This window comes from Medicago sativa, chromosome 5 (genome assembly GCF_051527215.1).
Source record: "Medicago sativa cultivar Bolivia chromosome 5, Bolivia_mono, whole genome shotgun sequence".
NCBI lineage: Eukaryota > Viridiplantae > Streptophyta > Magnoliopsida > Fabales > Fabaceae > Medicago > Medicago sativa.
In genome coordinates, this window is record NC_140753.1 from 8,244,779 (window position 1) to 8,266,398 (window position 21,620).

The 21,620-nt window shown below is 34.4% G+C and overlaps 1 protein-coding gene and 1 pseudogene across 4 annotated transcripts; one reads left to right on the top strand and one right to left on the bottom strand.

Moving 5' to 3' along the window:
- Positions 1–1,463: 1,463 nt before the first annotated feature.
- Positions 1,464–2,243, bottom strand: LOC146919693 (protein FAR1-RELATED SEQUENCE 12-like; annotated as a pseudogene).
- A 4,628-nt stretch (positions 2,244–6,871) lies between these two features.
- On the top strand, positions 6,872–21,128 carry SRFR1 (Tetratricopeptide repeat (TPR)-like superfamily protein). Of its 4 annotated transcripts, XM_085713129.1 has the most exons (24): positions 6,872–7,149; positions 7,246–7,355; positions 8,025–8,644; positions 8,718–8,762; positions 8,884–8,985; positions 9,074–9,154; positions 10,078–10,144; positions 10,453–10,553; positions 10,653–10,760; positions 11,098–11,168; positions 11,289–11,345; positions 11,710–11,818; positions 11,896–11,976; positions 14,085–14,171; positions 14,462–14,668; positions 15,727–16,061; positions 18,399–18,485; positions 18,556–18,655; positions 19,511–19,602; positions 19,689–19,727; positions 19,872–19,962; positions 20,224–20,321; positions 20,412–20,721; positions 20,809–21,128. In XM_085713129.1, exons 1-23 carry the CDS (start codon positions 7,025–7,027, stop codon positions 20,698–20,700), a joined length of 3,102 nt encoding a protein of 1,033 aa, XP_085569255.1. In that variant the 5' UTR covers positions 6,872–7,024; the 3' UTR covers positions 20,701–20,721; positions 20,809–21,128. The 4 variants fall into 4 exon arrangements, with proteins under 4 accessions (XP_085569255.1, XP_085569253.1, XP_085569254.1 ...); XM_085713127.1 differs by having other exon boundaries at positions 20,224–20,721; XM_085713128.1 differs by having other exon boundaries at positions 20,412–21,128.
- Positions 21,129–21,620: the final 492 nt, after the last annotated feature.

Here is a 21,620-nt window from a genome sequence, read left to right on the forward strand (position 1 = left end):
CAATCGAACATGGTCTAAACCTCCCTGAGACACTTACTCACACTTGATATACATATAACCTTCCCATCAAGTGTGAGTTCGTTCGTTTATTTGAGTATATTCTCCCTCAAATGAAAGATTTTTCATCTATATACACTTGCACCGCCGTTGACACAAATCTTCACCAACATACACAGTTTGATCATCTTTGTCATGAAGACATTTGATACAACGAGTTGATCACCTTTAGTCAAATCATCAACTTTGATCATACCATTGTTGTGTCACGGGAGTCGGGTGGATCATTTCATCGGGCTTTGAGAAACCACGCAAGTAAGTTGGACTCTACATGTTCATCCAAAGCCTTAAGACCATCCAAAATGGTAAGGTCTTACTCCATAAGATTTGGTACCTATTAGGTACCATCACCGTGGGAAAAAAATTGAGTACCTAATGAGCTTGCGGTCTCAAATATGCGTCTCATACACTTGCGGGTCACATATATTTTTAATATTTAAAAATGAAATACAATGATATAAAATTATTGATAAATGATATGTGGATCCTATTTAAAAAATTTGTGTGAGGTTTTGGGTTGAAGGGATTGAGCGCTTATTAGATTCTACTGTTAAAAAAATTATAAATGAATTGTTTACACACGTATGACCCATTTAATTGCTCAAAAATGAATTTTTATCTACTCACACTTGATCCACCAAGAAGTTTGAGGAGAAACAAATGAGAACAGGACCAAAATACTCTATCAGTGAAAATATATTTTTCTTTATAACACTGAAATCTCTCACTTAGAGGAAACGAAAAAAATGAATTAGGTAAGATTCAATGTTTTAAAAAATCAGATCGAAAGTCGAACCACTATGGTCTCTGGATCAAGGTTCACACGGTTGAAACATGGATGAACTGGATTATGAATTAATAAATAAGTATATTTTTTTATTATATATATTACAACCCAATATCTTATCTACCACCTCTATATAGGCCAAAAACCTTTTTGACAAAGCTTTTATAGGCCCGTATACAACGGCGTCATCAGGACTTTGAGTTATGAGGTTGAAATGTTTGAACTTTAATTATAATTATAAGGGTTTTTCTAACCTACATATGCAACATTGCATATGATAAGGTGCAATAAATGTACCTCTTTTTTCAACAAAAACTATTATATTAATTATCCTTTTCTTAACTTTTTTCATTAATTTTCTCTATCATATTAATCATTCACTATTTTATTTTTATAACTATTTTTTTAAGTGCATGGAAATTATCCATGAATTAAATGGAACGCTAAGTGCATAGAAGAAAAATGTATTGAGATATAGAAGCCAGAAAAAAAAAATTTAACGCAGAAGATTATGAAAGCAACAAATTATGGAAGGACTTAGATAGCAAAGACCAAATTTAACTCCAAAAATTTAGATAGTAGCAACAAATTCAAGGACTAACCATTCCTTCAAAAAAAAAATAAAAATTCAAGGACTAACCATGACCACTCTTTTTTATTGTAGTTTCATGATACAACTCCAAAAATTTAACTAAGACTTTAAATATAAAATAGGATTTAAAATTTGTTGTGCTTGAGCTTCATTCTTCCTCTTTTTGATGGTTGATGACGGAACATAACCTTCCTTATCTTGACAAGTTGTAACATTGTGACCACTTCTATTGCAAAAGCTACAACTTCTTGCTTTCCTTGACAATTCGATTCCACCTTTTGATCGTTTTGTTTTGGGACGACCTTTTGTTATTGAACGCGGAGGACTGCTAATAAACTCTACTGCATTCTCCACATTCTCAATATATGGACCCTTGCCTTTATGTCCTACTTCACTAAGCATGACATTTACTTCGACTGGTCTTTGAATTCATCACGACACCAACATAATGGCAGATACCTTGTTGGAATTTGAAAGCAATCTTTATGAATAAATATTGTCAACGCATGACGACAAAGAATACCCCAAAACTTAAAATGCTTACAACTACAACCAACAACATCTCCATCCCATAAGACTTTATGCTTTTGTGAATGTTGCTCCTTGTAATATTTCACAATAAATTCTACATGCTTTTCTTCACAAATCTTGTATTGAGTTGTCCTCTCAAACTCCTCCTGAAACTTCTTAAACGCAAATTTTGTGAAAATACTATGAACTTGCTCCTCTATAAGGGATAATGATCAAAGTGAAGATCCCCTATATGTATCCAACATGGTGTGATGTAGTTGTTGTTGCCCAATGTCCTCAATGGCAAGATCAACCTAAAATATTAGATAAAAAAAATTAAACATGCCATTAGTTATTAAAGTATCATTTTCTACATTTTTTTAACCAACAAATTGTTTTTATTCATGTATAGCTCGAAGATGCCGCACCTAACAGATGCATAAACCACACTTGTGAAGAGCAAAACACCTAATAGAGACATAAAACGTGCTAGCCAACACATAACAGATGCATACTACACGTGCTCCTACTGTCCAAAACTATCCTCCAAAACATAGTATAAACACGGAGGTTTTTACTCTACTCACCAAGGTGAAAACATTGACAAGGTGACTAAGCTAAATTAGCATATAAATACTTACTTGTTTGAAAAGTTGAAATAAACTTGAACGAGATGAAGTAAAGCGTTTCACAAACCCATTTATACTCTCTGATCTTCATGTTGTTGTCATACCCCCAAAGAAATGTCCACGAAGATAAGCCGATACCCAATATTGCTTAAGTTCATACAAGCCTATTATGTGATTGTTTGCTTCTAGATTGTACTTGGAAACAATTATAAACCATTCTTCTTCAAAATCATCAACGTTGTCAAGCTTGTAGTGTTTATAAAAATCAGCACACCATGAAAAGTATCGATTTTGAAGAATTGAAGTAAAGTAGTAAACCAACCACTAAATTTAGCAGTAACGTGCCATATACAAAAGGCATGTTTTGTTGATGGCATTTCAAAAGCAATTGCCTGAGTCATCCATGGATCTTGATCGGTAATGATTGTCTTTGGAGACTTCTTCATGAGAGTAACAAAAGTTTGAAGCAAAGAAAACAAATAGAAAATACATGGGGATACTATTAGAAAAGATGAAAGAAAAAGTCTACCAAAGTTAATAGAAAAAAAAAGATGTATACGAACTAACTTTCATTAACCATCGAAATGTAGACACTGTTTCATTCCGAATGAGCGCGCAACCAAACAATATTGTCCTTCCGTGATTGTCGATTCCAACAAAAATGCCAAAAGGCATATTATAAGAATTCAAATAGTAGGTAGTATCAAATGCAACATCATCTCCATACTCTTGGTACAACTCAAAGCAATGAGGTGGAGACCATAATATATTCTCTAGTCTTTTTTCTTTATCAATAGTGAATGCAAATTGGAAGCAAGAGTTTTCGAATAATTTAGCTGCCAACCCTAGTCAGCAAGCTGAAATGAAAAAGTCCTTTCTAATAAATAAGGTAAGCTTCATAGCTCCCAGATATAGGAAATGCTTAACACGATTAGAAACTCCAAAAAAAAGTAATCGAAGTCTGGCCGGTCGAGTACCACATAAGGAGACAATCCTATCAAAGCGAATAATCCAATGACTTCCTTCCCCTTTTTTTTGCTTATTCAGGCCTGAAGGCTAGTCAGCTTGACCGCCGCCCCCTTGTCCTGGAGGCTCTCCGGGCGAGGAGGGGCTTGCTATCGGAACCTTTTCTCCCGGTGTATGTGAAAAAGAGTGACGAACGGACTTCTAGCTGTATAAGTAAAGATCCCCCTTCCTTAGTGCTCCTTTGGAGTCAACCACAAGATAAAGAAAGCGATTGAAGCAAGCATGAGTAGTATCCCCCCTCCTTCGTTGTGGGTCATCATGGCACACTTACAAAATTGTAAAAGATCATCAGCATCACCATCTAACTTACCTTGGTGAATCTTATTGAAGAAATTATGAATATCTTTCCGAAGAAATGGAAGATCACCATACTTAATTTTTCTCAAGCTCTATAACACGCATCATTTTCTTGACAGAAAGATCAGCTTCTTTTAATAACAAAATTTTCTTCTCATCTTCCTCATAAATGTTGCGGTAAGATGCAAGGAAGCGCACTTGATCTCGAGGTAGTAAATCATGATTGTGGTTGGATATAAGTTCAATAACTTGCAATTCTTTTGGAAAAATCTCAAAGGATTTCTTCAATTTGATTGTCATGTCCGCTGTGCATCCACACCTTGCAGATTGTCTATTTCGTTGTTCTTTAGATGGATCATGATATTTTTTTTCTTCTGGAAATCCTTCTCGGTGACAGAAAAAAATCCAGAAAAAATCTCTCCTATGTATCATCCCATTTTTTTTAAGAAAGCGACCTTTCCGGATTGAGAAACCACTCCTTTTGGCATAATTCTCATAAAATCTGAAAGCTTCTTCCTCACTAAGAAAACATTGCCCAATAAAAGGTTCAAAACAATTTTCGATAGTAATTGTTTCCTGCTTGTTGTTGCTCAAATCAATTGCTTCATTTTCTGAATTATCACATGGTTCATTATTTGGAACATCGTTCAAATCAATTAAATCTGTGACTCCTAACCTACACAAATAAATTCATATTACTACTACATAGCTAAAAAGTAAAATGATGTCACCATTATTTATCCACAAAATATTATTATTGAATTCGTAAATAAGGAATTAGGGGTGAAATATTTATGGAGCAATAATATGTATGTGTTACTTAAGGAAAGAAATTGAGAACAAGGTGTGGTATATAATGTGTGACATAAGGAATTAGTTGAGAACATGTGAGAAAAAGGTGAAAAAATTGAAAGAAAGTAATTATATTACTTACTGTGCTATAGCTGCCACATGAGAACAATTGATTGAGTTTTGAGCACTTACCACATCCATGAGAAAAAATGTAACGCAGAAGGAGGGAATAGTGGAGGGAAAAAAAGTAACAATTGAGGAGGGAATACCGTAAATTGAGGAGGAAATACACATTGAGTTGTATTTAGAATGTGACTATTTAGTTATTCACAAAATACAATAAATAGAGTGGTTAATAGTGGAGAGAGATGGAGAGAAAATAAAATTACTTATCATTTTTCATGAAAAAGATAATTAATATGATAGTTTTTGTTGAAAAAAGAGGTACATTCACCTTATCGTATGTAATGTTGCATATGTTAGAAAAATCCTAATTATAATAGTATATATTAAAAATTTTGCATCGTACTAATTTTTTTTACATACATACTTGACAATTTTCTCTACGCAGTTTAATCTTCACAACTTTCATGCATTAACAAGGTTAGTTTTTTAACCAATAAACTATTTGACAGAAAAGTATAATCAACGACGACTCATGTTGTTGAGATTCAAACTCGATTTCTCATAGATGATATGTCTTTAATTAAATTTATTATCGCTTGAGGCCATTCATTCAATTGGTTAAGTTGATTTTCTAGAAAACAAGGTAAGTTGATTTTCTAAGGCTTTGTTTGCAAGTTTGGAGGGGAGGGGAAGGGAAGGCTTCTAGGGGTGGAAAATATGACGAAAAATGGAGAAATCTTTCAAAAAAATTAAAAGAGTAGGTTTTTAGATAATGATAAATTAATGCATATGATTACTATATTCTTAATTTTAAAAATAATATAACAACATAGATTAAATTTGAAGAATTCATGTAAACCCTCCAAAACCCCCTAAAACCCTCCTTCAATACAATTTTTTAGTTCCCACAAATGAGGAGGGTTTAGTATTATGAAGAAAAATTAACCCCCCCAAAACCCTCCCTTCCCATTTTCCTCTATTTCATCCACTTGCTCATTCCTTTTTTCTCAAATCTTCCACTCCCTTCCCCTTCAAACTCGCAAACAAAGCCTATCATAACTGTATTTCTCTATATTTATCGCTTTATTTGTTCTCTTTCACCAATCTTTCACTCTCTCTCACATTTTGCACCATACCTTTTGAATCCAAAAGCTAGACAATCTATCCCCATACGTACCCTCTCCTCCCAAATGTTTGTCACAATTTTTATTTCAAGTTAGAAAATAATGTCCTAAAATGAATTAATTGAACGGCTACTCTCCCATTCTTTGCTCCTACAGTAGTTCATCCCTATCCTATCCCCCACGGCAGCACATTTTGTAACACGTCTTTAAACAATTTTTTATAATTTATGAGGGATACTGTATATCTTAATAAATTAAAAAGAAATCCCATCAATAGACTTCCCACTAATCAAAGTATCCAAAAGCACGTTATTGTTCATATTTACATTTTTTTCTTCAAAAAGCCTAATGAGAAGAATCACGCATCATAAATATGGATAAGTGAAAAATTGCATGTTCAAATCTACATCACAACACATCAAATACCTCTACTACTACCAAACATAGAAGACATTTTACATGTTTTTTTGTTTGTTAGAAAGTACTCCCTCCGTTCCTTTTTAAGTGTCACTTTTGGAGAAAAATTTTGTTTCAATTTAACTGTCACTTTCAAAGTTCAATGCAACATTAAATGTTGTTTTACCATTATTACCCTTAGTTATTTATTGTGGAGAGAGAAATATATGAAAGAAGATATTAAATGAATAAGGTCATTATGGTAAAAGTATAAATTATTGTATCAAAAGTAGTAACATTTATTTATTGTCTTGGTATGTGTAAAATGTCAAAATGTGACAATTAAAAAGGAACGGAGGTAGTAGAAACTACCGTCGGTTTTAAAAAACCACAAACAAACAAAGTTCAATACTACTTTGGGCTTTTACAGCACGTGCAATCACGCGTTAAGCGCGTCATGAATCACACCATTTCCATTTCACGCGCACCACCCTTCTCAATATTCTTTTTCCCCTCCTTCATCCTAATTTTTTCCAAAGCCTCAAAATCCCTTGACCTCAAATTCCCATTTTACCCTCATCTTCTACATCTGAACCCTCTCGTGAACCTCTGAACCAAACCAATCGTAACAAACTCCGCTGAACCAAACCAATCGTAACAAACTCCGATCCGTTCATCATCTTCATCAATGGCGGCACCTGCAACTTCGCAACGAACCGAGCTAGCGAAGCTCTGTAGCACCAAAGACTGGTCCAAGGCAATTCGAATCCTCGATTCTCTCATTTCTCAATCCACCGCTATCCAAGACATCTGGTTCAATCTTCATCCCTATCCGATTTTTTTTTTTTGTTAATCGTTGTTAATTATGCTAATTCGTTGTTTAATTTTGTTCTTATGCTTGTTTTTCAGCAACAGAGCTTTCTGTTATAGTCAATTGGAGCTGCATAAGCACGTGATTAAGGATTGTGATAGAGCGATTCAGCTTAATCCTTTGCTTCTTCAAGCTTATATTCTGAAAGGTTTCTTAGTGGTTTATTGAATTTGTTTATCAGTATCTACTTTTTCAAACTGTTTGTCTAAACTATAGTTCTGATTTAAGTTCTCATATGAATAATTGATGCTATTTATAGATTTGTAACCATATTTGACTTCGGAGTTTTGTTTTAAATTTAAAATTTTAATTGATTTATTTGTGCTGTCTATAAATTATCATCCCCTCAATTTTTTTTATAAAGTTTCATAATTGAAATGAGAAATGATATTTTGACATTTGAGGTCCTTTGGTTTTTATGTGTATTTTTTAATTACGTGTAAGTTGCAGGTTGCAGAAGATAAAAAGTACGAATCTCTATCTCTCATTATTGAAATGAGAGATAGAGATAAACATATACAGTCACATGTAATGTCTGTATTTTAATGTTCAAATAACACAACTCATTCAACAATATCTACTTTATCTAATTGTTGTGTAAAAATCTCTGCTGTTTAGTACAATGAGAAGTGCGATTTAAGTTCTCGTAACAATAATTGATACAATCGATGGATTATAACTGTATTGACTTTGGAGTTTTGATTTAAGTTATCGTGCTTTTTATAAATTATCATCGCTCAATTGTTCTTTATAAAGTTTCACAATTGAAGTAGACGAGTGGGTTTTGAATTTAATAGTGGTTTATTGTGTCATCTAGGTCATGCACTTTCGGCTTTGGGAAGGAAAACGGATGCTTTAGTGGTATGGGAGCAAGGCTATGAACAAGCTCAGCATCAGTCTACAGATTTGAAGCAGTTGATAGAACTTGAAGAGCTTTTGGTGAAAGCAAAACAAGCTATCAATTCATCGAATGAAACTAATGGATCGCCTATCCCACAAGCCAGATCAGATTCTTCAAGTAATAGGAACTTGACTGAAACTTGTGAGAGCCAAGCTAAGTCAGGTGGCAATACAAGTGATAAATCTGAGGTCTTGCTAAAGTCTGCTGATAAATTTGATGCAAGGAATGAATTAAATAGCGAAGGCGGAGAGTCTAGTAAATGTGATGGCCAAGTGAATGGAAGCCCTGATATTATTGATAATTTGAGGTATGACTCAAGTGATACTTCAGAATCGTGTGATAAAGTGTTAACTAATAGCGGCGAATCAAGCGACTCGAATGATGCTGCTGAAATTCTCAGAAAGCCCAGTTTTAAGTTCACTTTCCCTAGTGAAAAAAGTAGTGAAGCAAGGAAAAGTAAGAAATTCTCTGTTGCTCGGGTTTCAAAGACAAAATCTATAAGTGTAGATTTTAGGCTTTCACGGGGAATAGCAGAGGTTTGTTACCGTAACTGCTGATTTGCAGTATTTATCTGTTTAGTTGCATAATTGATATTGTGATCATTTGCAGGTTAATGAAGGGAAATATGCTCATGCTATATCAATTTTCGACCAGGTGCAGTGTTGTCATCTCTAGTGATACTTGCGGTGTCTTTCTTTTATGAAATTTCTACTATGTCCTCTTTTTATTGATCATCAAATGACACACTATGGACTTGTCTCCATCACACAATCAGATATTGAAAGAGGACTCTGCATACCCTGAGGCACTGATAGGAAGAGGGACAGCATATGCATTTAAGAGAGAACTTCATTCTGCTATAGCTGATTTTACCAAGGTATTTATGCAAAATATTGGAATGTTGCATATTGATATGTTTGTTTATTTCCTCAATTTATAAGTCGTTTACGTGTTGTATACCTTAGGCTATACAATATAATCCAGCTGCTGGTGAGGCATGGAAGAGGAGAGGTCAGGCTCGGGCAGCCTTGGGGGAGTTTGTTGAGGTGAGAATGCTTACTCTATCTTAGTATCTGTCTAACATTTTGAAGTTTGACCTAAACTTCATTTCTAATTGAAATCTCATTTTTGTTGTTTGAATCATTGCCTATTTTAGTTCAATAAGGTTTTGAGTCTGGTCCATTGACGTGCACACACTCAAATAAAGAAGTGGACCAATTCTATTGCTGAAAATTAAAATGGAAAAAAAAATGGTTTTTATTTTTTGTATGTCTCTGCTTCTTTAACTTCAATAAGGTTTTGAGTCTGGTCCATTGACGTGCACACACTCAAATAAAGAAGTGGACCAATTCTGTTGTTGAAAATCAAAATGGAAAAAAAAATGGTTTTTATTTTTGTATGTCTCTGCTTCTTTAACTAAGGTGCGAGTTTGATACGGATTACACATTGTCACTTAAAAACTTTTAGTTGAACCAATGCCTAAACAATATACATTTATTTACGGACAAAACTTAAGTACAGTGCCTAAGGCACCACGGTCCTATTCTCTTTTTAAAATACAATGCTTATATCATTTCTTCGAAGTCAAATCTATGTCAATCAATCCACTCTTGGTATAACCGAAGAGGTTGAGTTGAATGATAAAAGACTGTTGAATTTTAAACAAAAAGCACATGTGTCCTTTGTTTATAAGAGAACAGTTCCACCCGTACATGTGGATTGTATTCAAGTATTTTCCTTTATTTCTTTTGGCCTAAACTAAACTAATGTGGTTGTTAAGGTTTATGTGGTTTTTATTATGATAGATTCATGTTATTGCACCGTGTACTATGTTATTGCACTGTGAAATATTGAAATTTTTGGCGCTTCTTGTGATACCTTACTTGAGTCACTTCTGATTGTATATTATGGTTTTCTTACACAAATAAAAATCCACGAATGTGACACTGACCACTGTTTCCTTTGTCAGGCTATCGAAGACTTGACTAAGGCATTAGAGTTTGAACCCAACACAGCAGACATTTTACACGAGAGGGGTATCTTGTCTAACATTGAGTGTTTTCATCTTGTTTTTTTTCAATAAGTGATTGATGCATGTATCATGTAGCAACTCCATGAAGTCTAGACACAGCTTTCATTAGTTTTATGTGAAATGAGTTTGTAGTATTTATTTTTGATATTATCCTGATTCCTGCATGTGTTTCATATCTCATTTAATTTCTAGTTTAGGGAGTTTGATTCTAAATAATTGCGGTGATAACATTGAACTAATTATTTTTTGTCGTGAGCAACTCTTCATGCACATCTAGTCTAATGTATGTTTTTCATTAAATTTCAAATACAGGAATTGTGAATTTCAAGTTTAAAGAGTTCAACACTGCAGTTGAGGACCTTTCTGCTTGTGTGCAGCTGGACAGGGATAATAAGTCTGCCTACACATATTTGGTGGGTCCTAAGTCTTAATATTTAAATCCTCATTCACTCAGTTCCCCTGATGTTGGTTTTCTTCTCTTATACATGATGTGCAAACATTGTCTTTTACAGGGTCTGGCATTGTCTTCAATTGGTGAATATAAGAAAGCTGAGGAAGCTCATCTAAAATCACTTCAACTTGATAAAAGTTTCCTTGAAGCATGGGGACACCTGACTCAGGTATCTATGAACTGTAATACATTACTGTATGTATTGATAGCGTGTTGGCTCACTGCACAACTGAATGTAATGTAGTTGCAAAACTGATAGTGTTTGAACTGTGATTAGCTGTATACTTGTATGTATGCACTCTGGTCTCTTGTAATATCTTTTGTCACCACTCTTATCCATCACATTTTTGTCTGCCTGTGTTCTATTTTACTCATTCAACATGAGTTGAAATTTCCGTCTCATGGCTGCTTAGTCAGCATCTACATTTTTTTTGTTACATGTGTGCTTAATTTGTTTAGTAGGTTACCGTTTGCTAGTTTTATTCTGAATATAAGGTTTTTGGCAGTTCTATCAAGATTTATCAAATCCGACAAAGGCTCTTGAATGTCTAACTCAAGTGCTGCAAATTGATGGGAGGTAATTGTTGTGAATGAAACAGTATTACATTATCTTTGTCTCCTCTGGTTTATTACACTTGATGTAGTTTGTGCCTGTTAGCTCTTTATCTGAGGCTAATTGCTTGACTTTCGATGATAGGTTTGCTAGAGCTTATCATTTGCGTGGCGTTCTGTTCCATGCAATGGGAGAGCATAGGTATTTATGCAACCGTAACTGCTGATTAGTTGGAGATTAATATTTGCTTGACATGACTGTTTCTTGCTGCGAGCTTTCAATTGTATTGATGATCGGGTCGATGAATACAATTAAAAGGAACTTTGATGATATGCTGTTATAGAATACAATTTAGAATTAGAATAAGGAATATGCTGAAACCTTTCAGGGAGCAAAAGAGGTTTAGACTGGTTTTAGTTACTTAGGAGTTGTCATGGAGGGGAAACTTTGATTGATTGTTTTTCACTACATTAACTGAATGAGATCTTATTAGGAGGATGGTTTCAGACTTGTAAGTTTTGGCTGGTTATAGAATACGTACTTAACTTGGGATTAACTATGACAGGAAGGCTATCAAAGATTTGACAACGGGGTTGAGCATTGATGGTGCCAACATTGAGTCCTTATATTTACGAGCTGCATGCTACCATGCTGTCGGACAATACAAAGAGGCAGTAAGATTTTAATTTTAGCTTTTGGGAGCATTGCTAGTTCACATTTGTTAGTCCATAACTGTATTTGATTGTCACAGGTCAAGGATTACGATGCTGCACTGGATTTGGAATTGGACTCAATGGATAAGTTTGTGCTCCAGTGCCTTGCCTTTTATCAGGTTTGTCACACTGAAATAGTATATTTGTAGCGCAATGTATTTTTTTTTAATCTCAGAGTATGGTAACAAAATATATACAAACTTGCTAAAAGTGGGAAAAGAGAACCAAGAGACATAAACCAAGTAATATGCATCAAGGACGAGGAGTGAATAGTATTGGTCATAAAACAAGATATTAAGGTAAGATGGTAGAGCTATTTTCATAATATTTCTAATGAAGGGCATGAGTATTTTTTGGACTTCATTGGGCTTAACATTAGAAAGCAGGATTGAAGTTACTCCTGCTATTTAAGAATTCATCAATCTAATGTAAAAGAAGCATCGAATATGGAAGTAACAGTAACCTGGTAGCTGATTGATAAAAAACTATGAGGTCTAAGACCATTGCCAAATGAAAGGAGGAGTAATTTAATCCTTATTTTGAAGAGCAAAGGTGAAATTGTGCAAATTATAGAGGGAGTAAACTTGTAAGTCATACTATGAAGTTTTGAAAGATAGTAGTTATGCAGAGATTACAGCAAAAGACTTACATTATGGAAAATTAATTTGGTCTATACCAAAAAGATTGAGAGAGAAGTTTTAAGGGAATAAGAAAGACCTGCACATGGTGAAATTTGCAAAGGTGAAATTGTGCAAATTATAGAGGGAGTAAACTTTTAAGTCATACTATGAAGTTTTAAAAGATAGTAGTTATGCAGAGATTACAGCAAAAGACCTACATTATGGAAAATTAATTTGGTCTATACCAAAAATTGAGAGAGAAGTTTTAAGGGAATAAGAAAGACCTACACATGGTTTTCATTGATTTGTAAAAGACGTGATATATTTCCTAGATAAGTTTTTGTGGAAAGCCCTAGAGAAGAAAGAAGTTGAGATTGCTTACATTCAAATGATTAAAGATATGTATGAGGGTACTATGAACTGTAATTATAAGGGTGCATATGGGTCATTTTGGAGCCTTTCCAAGTTTTAGATGTGCACACTAAACATAACCAAGAGACAAAATCATGATGTTTTTTTCTTTTTGCAGATTATAGTCTTAGTTGGAGAGTTTAGGGAAGAAATGAATTAAGATTTAGAGAATGGAGACATGTAATGAAAACACATGGCTTTTGTCTAAGTAGAAGTAAAACAGAGTTGTTAGAGTAATAATAGACTGGTTTAGCAACAAGAGGCATACAAGTACTAGCATAGGTGAAAATTTGATAAACAATGGCACGAGTCTATGTTTAAAGTACCTTGGATCTATTATACAAAATGATTGAGAGGTAAAGGGAGATGTCAACCGTGGGATTCAGATAAGGGTGAATAAAATGGAGGAGTATGTTGGAGTGATTTGTAATTTGAAGGTGCCACCCAAGCCTAAAGGGAAATTCTATCACACAACTATAATAAGATCTGTCATTCTGTGTGAGACTGAAAGCGATATGGTGCTAACAAGAACATAAGCTTGGTATCATAGAGATGAGAGTGTTACGGTGGATGAGTGGTTGCACAAGAAAAGATTAGGAATAATCGTATCGAAAGTTGAATTATCCTCAATTATAGAACACATGATAGTCACAACTTAACTGGTTTGAACATAAATGAAGAAGACCTGACAAAGCACTAGTAAGGAGAGTTGACTAGTTGGAGGATGTTACATTAGTTAGAGGGAAGGAAAGACCAAAGAAAGTCATGTCAAACCATTAGGAGAGATTTGAAAGTAAATTGTATATTTGTGAACTTAACAGGGCATTGTTGCGTTGATTAACCCATATACACCTGGTGAGAATAACTAGGTGCAACAGTAAGGTTGCCGTCTAGTTTTTGTTTTACCACGAAATAACTACTAATGAAGTTGGGAGTGTAGTAATTAGGCTTGGTGCAATGGTAAGGTTGCTGCCCTGGGTTCAAATCTTGGAAAATAGTTTCTCTGCTTGCAGGGGTGAGACTGTGTACATCTACCTTCCCCAATGGGAACCTTGTGAATTGGTCCTCCCTTTTTAATAAAATTTTATTGTCGAACTGCTTTGTATCTGTGTAATGCAGTCAACATTGTCCTTTTATGTTTTACCATCAAGAGCCTGGTGAAATGATGTGATTCAAACTCTCCTCTTCTTTTGCAGAAAGAGATTACTCTTTACACAGCCTCAAAGTTTAACAGTGAGTTTTGCTGGTTTGATATTGATGGGGATATTGATCCACTTTTTAAGGTAAAAGTTGTGAATCTTATTCCACTTTTCTTTGATACTTGTCTTAATTTGGCCCTACTAAATGTGTTGTGGGATATTTGAACTGAACCATTTGGAATCATTGTATCATTGCGATGGCATCTGAATGCCAGAAGCTAACGCCTCTTGCTTGTTTGCCTGATAACTTGAGTTTCTTTGTTGGTTTCAGAAGCATAGCAATTTTTATTCTGAAACTTTTGTATAGGAGCTGTTTTTTGCAACGCATAGATACCCAATTCTGTCATATTTATTTGTGCTTTTTTAATATTCAGGAGTACTGGTGCAAAAGATTGCATCCAAAGAATGTATGCGAAAAGGTTTTTAGGCAACCTCCTTTGCGTGAATCTTTAAGAAAGGGAAAGCTTAGAAAGCAAGAATTAGCTCTTACAAAGCAGAAGTCTGCTCTTATACAGGCTGCAGACTCCATTGGCCAGAAAATCCAATATGATTGCCCTGGTTTCCTGCCTAATAGACGTCAGGTACAGTGAATTTGTATGTTACTGTCTTTATGTCCGTGGCTCACTAATCTCAATTTTGTTTTCCTATGTTTTCCGTGAAATCCATTGTCTGTGGATGTCTATATTCCACTTTATTTTTGTCCTAATAGACTCGGGAAAGGCTTTTGACCTTTAATAGGCCCCTCTTCCTTGATTTGATAATTGCTGCGGAATGTAGCAGCTAACAAGTCTTTTGAGATCCCCAGTGGATTGTAATACGGCTTGAACAATGTTCATAAGTGGTGGGCATCCTTCATATTATTAACCGTTTTGTAAGGATGGGTTCAACCCAATCCAAAATTTTAATATGGTATCGGAGTCTATCCTAGATCCATTAAGCCACCTGTTATCGTGTCACTCAGATCATGCTCTTGATTTCCCATCTTGAGTGTGAGGGGTGTGTGTCTTGAGAGACCCACATTGGAAGGTAATATGGCCTGAATAGTATTTATAAATGGTGGGCATCCTTTACCTTACAAGCCTGTTTTGTGGGGTTGAATTATACACAACCCCCGGGGCACTCTTTAAGCATTCTAAATTAAAAGTGATTATTCTTTTAAAAAAGTCAGACATATCAATTCCCAATGCACTGAATACACAAACTTTCATAAAAACTTACCATTTAAAGTCCTTAAAAAGTGCCCCGGGGGCGCACTCGATAGTATATCCATTAAAAATTAGGTCCAACGATCCTCGAGCAAAATCATAGTGTGAAATGTTCAGTTTTCATCAATTACATGGTTCATTGGAGGTTTTGTTGACATGTCTGGTCTATTTATTAAGCTTGTTTATTCTCCGTATAAAGTTATGATGTGTAGTACTGCAAAAATCACATTCATATTAAATTTCCATTTGCGACCATTATCATGTATTATCTTAATCTTTACACTCGATTCTAAGTCTTTGTAAGTTTTTAATGTTTGAATTTTAAAACAACTTCCATCTAACTAATGTTCAAAGTTATTTTCATATTATTGACATTTCTATCTTTTAATGTTTGTGTCTCTGATTCTGTCATTTTTTTTCTTCTTATTTATCAGCATCGTATGGCAGGATTTACTGCTATTGAAGTTGCACAAAAGGTCTCCAAGATTTGGCGTATCCTTCAAGCGGAATGGAAATCTTCTAACAAACCCAACTCAAACTCTAAGCATGGCAAACGGGTTCGAAGGAGGGAAAGAATTAATTTGCCCAGTCAGAATAGGGGAGGTGCAGGTTGTAGCACAAGTAGTGCCTTTGAAACATCTTCATCTGGCATTGTAGATGATAAACTTTCCAGCCGTCACATGTCATGGAAAGATATTTACTCGATAGCTGTTAGATGGAGACAGATTTCCGAGCCTTGTGACCCTGTTGTGTGGGTGAACAAGCTAAGGTAGACCATCTAATGTGTCAATCTTTCCATCTTTTGGTGTTTATGCATTTGATTATTTTACATGTTTTTGTTTATATCTGGAATGTCCAATTGTTCTCGATTATCATTGTTGTGTGCATGTTCTTTGAACCATCTGTTGAAGGTATATGATTTTAGATTAAGAATAGACTTGGAATTATGATTATGGTATGATATTTTATTTAAAAAGTTAAGCATTATCCTTTATTTATACTAATACAAGACTCTAATCCTACTTAGATAGGAAATAGAACACGATAATAACTAAGAAATATTGAAACTACTCTTAAGAGATAATCTAAGATATTCTATTTTAAGAAACTTATCCATGAGATAATCTAAGATACACTTTGATCATACCAAGCTATTATAAAATATTTTCATATTTCTTAAATCTTCAAGCTAAAGCTTGTTGAGCTTTAAGCTTGTTACATATTTTACCCTAACAAATACAAAATATATAAGTTGATATTGACAATTCAGCGATTATCACTTGTCAAACAAGAGTTGATACCAAATTGCAGCTGGGACAAAAGCTGGGGTCCAGACCACAATTGGGACAGAAAAACTGGTGTCAGGTCATAATAGCTTAGACAAAAACTGATGCCAAAATGGGTTTTAGACAAAACCTACAACAACTCACAACTGAGACAAAACCAGTGTTAAACTGCAACTAAAACAAAACTAGTGCAAAACGAGAAAAGACAATCTGTGCCAAACGAGCTGAGACAAAACTAGTGTCAAACCACAGCTACATCAAAACCAGTGTTTTCAAATAAACATCTTCAAACTGTAGGTGGGATCAGAGAAACAAGGATTGATCCAAGGAGAATGTGTGAGGTAGGTTTTGCTGGAGTTGCAAACAAGGCTAAGATCAAACTCAAATGAAAGATCCACAAACTGATAATAGTCTCAACAGAACCTGGAAGAGCTGAGAAACCAAATTTGACCACCAGTGTGACAAACAGATGGTTGGAAAGTGGTGTGTAGACCTCACGTATTGACAAGAATGAACACGATAGCTGAAGTGACGGAGACGGTAAAAACGGATTTCGAATAAAATTACTATTGTACGGTCCAAAGTACAAGTGAACTTGACTACGCAATAGTGATGGGACAGATTGTGCAAGATGGTATCACTCTGATGGCAAGTTCTACTGTGGACGATCATTTTGAAAGGTAGTTCATGGTGGATCAGCACCTAAAAATTTCCCAAAATACCGATGATAAATGACGTCGCTCTATAGAAGTAGAAGCTCACAGTCCTCTATTATCTGCACGATTGAGATGGTGACCTGATTGGTGCCAGTTTGACAAAAACAAGTGAAACCAAATGAGTTGAACTTTGAAGCACATATATAGCTTTTCTCTTGTTTTTGGCAAACTCACACTTATCAGGTCACTATAATAGACATTGCAATAAGGAGGACGTGAACTTGTACTTCCAGGGGCCGACATCAATCATCGTTATAGTTTTGGACAATTTTCAAGTACTGGTCCATAGTGGACCACCTATTCACGGTAGAGCTTGCCCACTATGAAATCATGTTTAAATTATTTGCAATTTCGTTTAATGAAGTACTTTTAATGAATAGTTCTGATAAAACCTGATTTATATATTTTATAAGTAATTTGTATGATTTATTCCACTTAATATTGTACATATGAATTGTCCCTTACATTCTAATTGTTGAGTTCAGTCAGTGTGTAATTGTTGTGTATAGGCAGCTTAACTTATGTGCTTTTGTGGATGCTTGTAGTTTTTCATTTGCATGAGATTTTGACTGTATTGATAAAAAGACTATATTTTTTTTTTTTCTTGGGCAAAGGCTGTATGTTTTTATTTAGCTCTCTACATTGATGTCTTTTATTGAGGAGATCAAGCAATTTGTAGCAAAGTAAGGAATATAAAAAAGGTGTAGTTGCAGTTGCTAAGAAAACTTGTAGGGCATAAGTAACAATGGAAAAAACAGGAACAAAAATGAATATTCATTACAATTTACAACAAGGTTGATTTTAAGTATATTTTACCTCTGTATTGTTTTCTACTATTGGGCTTTAACTCATTTCTTGCTTTTTTGCAAAGATTATTTTTCATTAATTAATATTCTGAAAATTTTGAAAGGCAACTAAATTTTCTTTTTGCTGTTTTATGAAAATCGGCTTATAATTTTGTTGGTCTAGGTTTGATAAGTATTTCCTTGCTTGCTTGCTGCAATATGTGGTTAACTTTCCCAGTTTCTATTCAGATTATTACTTTGGACTTCAATAAAAATGAGATCTTGTTTTTGATTTTTAATTGGTTTGTTTGCACTGCAGCGAGGAGTTTAATTCTGGATTTGGTTCTCACACACCCATGATTCTGGGGCAAGCCAAAGTTGTCCGTTACTTTCCAAACTATGAAAGGTGAAGAGACATTTTTTATTCTATATTGACTCACTGGCTGTGGAATGCTTATTCTTTTTAAATGCCACAGGACCTTAGATATTGCAAAGACTGTCATGAAAGAGAGATCTTATGTCCACGGAAAAACTGATCAGATCATTCATCTTTCCAATGATGGGAAATTAGAAGAGGTGCTTTGTACTCATTGATCTAGATATTTTCTTTGTTTTTACGTTGTAAGGGACCTTGTGACCCTGACTTGTATAGCTTTGAAAAAGTTAGTTTTATTTTCCCACATTGGTACTGCACTTCTCTGCTGTTTTATTGGGAGATACAATAATATTTTACACATCAAGGATATACATTATTTCTTCTACACATACCACAATGATATAGTTGATGTGCAAGTAACATTGAAAGTTGAAACTTTCAAGTTGCATCACTGGTAACATTTCCGAATACTTATGGGTCAAGTTAGATATGCTATTGTTAAAAGCATTTGCAGTTAATTGATAGATGCAAATAGTTTTGTGTTGTCGACATTCCCTTTTTAGGACTTGGGCTTGGAACATGGATAACACACAAGCTATTTTTTTGCTGTACGCTGAAATTCCACTGATTTTTTGGAACAGTGGGGGGAGACATGGATAGAGATCTGACTAATAGAGGCTTCCATACTAGGCAAAGAACCAATTATCTTAGAAACTGACGTTGTTAGCTAAATATGCATCAATGGTTTTAGATTACAACTATGAGCCATGTAATCTTCTATTTTTAGCTATGATATTTAATTTTCATAGTTACCTGATTGGAGTTGAATTTTCCTTCTAAACAAGCTTAAGATTCTTTAATAATCAATAATCAATTAACTTTTATGAATAAATTTTCCATGATTCTCCTCATTTTGCTTGTGATCATTGCAAATTTTTAATATTAGTCTCTGGTGGATGTTACATGTTACTTTTTTTTCAAATAGCAGTTTAAATATTAGTATTTCCATATTCCATGCTTCTATGAAAATGAAAAGTTAAATATTTGATGTGCAGATAATGAATGCAAAGTCATGCTCTGACCTTTATAAAGTTGTTGGCGAGGATTTCTGGTCGTCTACTTGGTGCAACAGTACTGCATTTGAAGGGTAAGTGTGCATAGTGAAAATATAGCCAGTGGGAAGAAACATCTAATGTTTCAAATGCTTACCTCTGGATTGTAATGCTTATACAGGAAACAGCTTGAAGGGACAAGGGTAACACTTGTAAAAATGTAAGCTAGATACGTGTCTTATAAAAATTCAAGTTATTTTGTTCCCTTTTTTTATGGAAGTTATTTTGTTCCCTATTTCCCTTTTGTTGCTACTTAACTTTAGCTTTCATACATGTGTTTTTAATTGCGGGAATTGATATTCAGGGGGCAGCATGGCTTTGACTTTGCAATTAGAACACCTTGTACACCTGCCAGATGGGAAGACTATGATGCAGAAATGGCGATGGCGTGGGAAGTATGTCATACCAAATTTTCTAAACGATAGATATTACCGTATCTGTCCAATTTATGTGGCTTGTTTCTGAATTGAATATTTCTTTTGATCTTACCGTATCTGTCTTATGCTTCCATGGGAATTGTTTAGAAATTTGCTGGCAGTATTTATTCTTTTAAGTTTCATTAGATTGAATATATTTAGATTGAATATATGTTGTTCTTAATTAAAATTACCGGATGATATGTGGAAGCTTACCTTGCTTGGTACTGTTTTTGTTAGGCTCTCTGCAATGCTTACTGTGGTGAAAATTATGGATCTACTGATTTCGATGTGCTTGAAAATGTGAGAGATGCAATTTTAAGGATGACATATTACTGGTATGATGACATTATCAAAATATGTAAATTCTTTTGGTTTCTTGGAGCATTTGCAATGATTGCAATAAACCTATCCACATCGATTTTCAGGTATAATTTTATGCCACTATCTAGAGGAACTGCTGTAGTTGGATTTGCAGTTATGCTGGGTTTGTTTCTTGCTGCTAATATGGAGTTCACAGGAAGCATCCCACAGGGTTTCCAAGTTGATTGGGAAGCCATTTTAAACTTGGATCCAAATTCTTTTGTGGATTCAGTCAAGAGTTGGCTATACCCGTCTCTGAAGGTGACAACCTCATGGAAAGACTATCATGATGTTGCATCAACTTTTGCAACAACAGGGTCGGTTGTTGCTGCCCTGAGCTCTTATGATGAATGAACTCTTGGAAGCAATAGCCAGGTGAGTCCATGGCATACCACATATTTTAGGCATCTGTATGGTTGGATAATAACAATATTGCTGCTGGTTTTTCACAACCTTCTGCAGTATGCAGCAGAACTGTTCGAAAGCATTGCCTTGCTGATCTTCAAATTGAGGCTTAATCTGTACAATAGTTATTTATTGATGTTTATTGTATGGTATTGTAATCTGTACATTAATGTAACTTTAGGCATTGGGCGATGAAATTACCTTTAATGTTTGTTATTTTTCAATAATCGCTCCTCCCCTTCTCCCAAACAAAAAGAAAATACTCACACAAATAGACACACCGTTTGTTTGTATTGTCAGAATGAGGTGTGTCGAAGGTGCTATTGTATTCGGGGACAAAACAGATAAAATAACGTAACATCTTTTGTTGGTAGAAACTAATTTATTTTGATAGAAATAAAATAACGTAACATTTAACAAATGATAAGTTTGTTTGTTTTAAATAAAAAAAAAAGATAAGTTTGTTTGTTGGTTTATTTTTTATTTTATTAAAGCTTGGATTTAAATCGAAGGTGCTTTAGTATTGTATCCTCTTGGATTTAAGTTTGTTACAAATAAGCAACCCAATCTTCATATTGATATATTTCTTGCTAAGTTTTTGAAGCTGTCTATTAACCCATTTGATAAGATAACTCAACTAAAAGGGATTGATATTTGAAACTTTTTGAAAATGAGATGTGTTGGCTAGAGGGAGAGTTGACTGTGAGAAGCATTTATAAGCACCTATTTGACAAAAAAATTGTCCTTATATAAATAAACCTCTTTTTAAATTACTAGAAGCATTTATTATTTTTTTCATAAACATACCCCTAATTAATATATTATTAACTTGTCGTGAAATATGAAAAGTCAGATTACTTATGTAAACA